General features: G+C 35.2%; 1 protein-coding gene across 2 annotated transcripts; it reads right to left on the bottom strand.

Annotated features, from left to right (window-relative positions):
• Positions 1-280: 280 nt before the first annotated feature.
• On the bottom strand, positions 281-2,585 carry LOC146949113 (Pentatricopeptide repeat (PPR) superfamily protein). Of its 2 annotated transcripts, XM_085745210.1 has the most exons (2): positions 2,471-2,585; positions 281-1,948 (listed from the first exon to the last, which is right to left on the bottom strand). In XM_085745210.1, the coding sequence occupies exon 2, from the start codon at positions 1,915-1,917 to the stop codon at positions 571-573; it is 1,347 nt and encodes a 448-aa protein (XP_085601336.1). In that variant the 5' UTR covers positions 1,918-1,948; positions 2,471-2,585; the 3' UTR covers positions 281-570. The 2 variants fall into 2 exon arrangements, with proteins under 2 accessions (XP_085601336.1, XP_085601335.1); XM_085745209.1 differs by having other exon boundaries at positions 281-2,585.
• Between the last annotated feature and the right edge of the window lie 298 nt (positions 2,586-2,883).

Below are 2,883 nucleotides of genomic sequence, written 5' to 3'. Positions count from 1 at the left end.
GTTTTTTTTGGTAGTGCATTTATTTTTTTTAAGCTAAACAGGATTAACTTAATTTTAGTCTATTCATAAAAAATAGCAGGGGCATTATTGTACTTTTAGACATAATCAACACTTCTCTCTCTTCTATTTCTCTCTTCTTTCTCTTATATCAAACAACCCATCAAATCTACTCTATTTCTCATCTATTTCTCTCTTTTCACACTCTCTCTCACCTATTTCTATCTTCTCATTTTCTTCACACAACCAAACACACCCTAAATGATATATTTGAACAAGAGAGTGTAATAATATATGCTAATATCAGATAAGAAATTTGTGTTCTAAGAAGCAAATAAACCAATGACAAATGTATATTACAAAAATTATTGAAAACACTAAGAAGCCTCAATTCAAAAAGCAGAGATAAATTTAAACCATGAGAGAGAGCGTGCAGTCAGCAGCGAATTCTCTGCTTTGAAACTTCCATTATTCATCTCTAAATTATAAATTCAAACAAAATTTCAAGCATTCAAGTACTAAAGCTGAAAGAGGCAAAATCCCTACTTACATTCTTTTCTTATATATATCTCTCTACCCTGTTAACTGCTTGAGGTCGTATTGCATAGAAAGTCTTTCAACCGTACTTTGGCTCAGAACCCCTTTCAAATATAACTCATTCAACAGGGTAGCTGCCAACTCCATTTCTTCTTCAAAAGCAAGTGCTTCAACAAGAATGGTATAGGTCATCTCATTAGGCATGCATCCTTTGTTGACCATCATCTGAAATATCTCTATCGACATGTCTATTCTTTGAGATTTGCACAATCCAAGTATAAGTGCATTGTAGTTATCAACATGAGGCACATAGTCATGTTCTTCCAAAATCCCGAATATCTGGAGAGCCTCATCGAGCATTCCTTCCCTACACATTCCTCTTATCAAAGACGAGTAAGTATAGGAATCAGGTGTGAATCCATGCACTGTCATCTCATATAATATCTGAAAGGCTGGATATGTATTCCCTTTCCTACACAAAAGTGTAATCACATTTTTGTAGAAATCAGAAATAGGGTAGTTCTGTTTTTTACCCAATCTTTCAAGTATTAAGAAAGCCTCATTCACCATACCTCGCTCACAAAGCAAGGCAATAGCATTGTATGTTCCTCCATTAAGATGAAAGCGCCGACTAATCATTTGGTCTAGACACTGAACTACAAGATCCACCTTCCCTTCCTTGCAGAGACGAGCAATAATCGGATTATAGCTATTAGCACTCACCTTGAATCCACTCTTCGTCATTTCATCTAAAACTTTGAAAGCTTGTTCGATTCTTCCATCGATCGAAAGAGAAGTGATCAATACGTTGTAAGTAACGACAGAAGGAGCCTGACCATCTCTATCCATCCCCGCCAAAAGCTCGTACGCTTCCTCCCATCGCCCTTCATAGCACAAACTCCTTAGCAAAATGTTATGACTCACAACACAAGGTTTAAACCCTTTCTCCGGCAATTCTCTAAAAAGCTTAATAGCATCTTCAGTTCTACCTTCCTTACACAGCCCCGTCAATAACACATTGTAGCTAACCAAATTAGGCTTGCCGCCCTTGGCAATTATATCATCTAGCAGCTTCATTGCTTCATCTACTCCCCTTTCCTTATAAGCAGCTTCAATCAAGATAGAATATGTAACTACATTTGGAACAAGACCCTTCTTTATCAACCTATCTAAAATCTGCATACTCTGATTCAATTTCCCATGCATACAAAGCCCTTTAACCAAAGTATTATAAGTAACAGTATTAGTAGGAAAACCATTGGCTTCCATTTTTTCAACCAATTGCATTGCATACCCAACATTACCTCTCCTACACAAATAATTAACCAAAAATGTATACGAAGCAGCATCCGGTATAATACCTGAACTCACCATAATCTCCATGACCCTAACAGCTTTTCTAGCTTTACCAGACCTACAAAGATCATACAAAAGCTGAGTTGCTTGAGTTACCTCAGGCTTATTACCCTTACCAACCATTTGTTCCAAATGAAGAAATGCATCATTGAGTCTCATTTCCTTACTTTTACGGTCATTCTTCCCATCTTTCCAATTGGGCAGGTTAAAAACTGAATCTTTTGAGGGAATTGTGATGTGGGTCGAAGCTAAAACCCTAGAAAAACACTTTTTCTTCAAAGTGAAAGTGTTATTGTGAAAATTCGGAACATGGTTAGATAAGAAACTGTAACCGTTTCTTTTAGATATTACAGGTAAATTTGAAACTGGAGAAACTGTATTCAGTAGTGTGGCCATGGTTGAATTGAAGGATATGTTTTATGCAATGTAATGATGCAAACGTTACAATACATAAATCAACATTTTCGGTTTTTTTTCTATTTGGCAATGTTACAAACACCTTAAGTGCTTTTACTATGATGATGATAATAATAATAAAGATTGATACAAAATGAATTGAGTGAGAATTGAGAGATAATACCGGTGAAGAATTTGAAAACTTGAGAGATTGATTCTGCGGTGTGAGATGAATTCAGCAGCGTCTGCCACGTTTCTATGGTTATCCTTTAACAATACACAAGCCCACCGGGTAAGATAAAAAATGGGCTTTATGTTTTTGCTTAAATGCATTTTTAATCATTTAACTTCAAAAAAGTTGCGATTTTGAACATAACAAAAATAAATAATAATAATAATAATAATAATAATAATAATAATAATAATAATAATAATAATAATAATGTGTCACATAAGTTCTAGCTCAACTGACAAAAATGTCGAATTTGTTAGGTCGGACGTTTTGACCGGGGTTCGAACCCCGACACATCCACTTTGTGTGTGTAAGCTTATGATGACTTTGCCATTTCTCTATGTAAAAATAATACTAATAATGTA

This window comes from Medicago sativa, chromosome 2 (genome assembly GCF_051527215.1).
Source record: "Medicago sativa cultivar Bolivia chromosome 2, Bolivia_mono, whole genome shotgun sequence".
Classification (NCBI taxonomy): domain Eukaryota; kingdom Viridiplantae; phylum Streptophyta; class Magnoliopsida; order Fabales; family Fabaceae; genus Medicago; species Medicago sativa.
This window is presented reverse-complemented; position numbering and strand designations above follow the sequence as displayed.

Excerpts from the sequence above, each read along its gene's own strand:
- LOC146949113 (XM_085745209.1), bottom strand. The coding sequence starts at position 2,286 with ATGGCCACACTACTGAATACAGTTTCTCCAGTTTCAAATTTACCTGTA.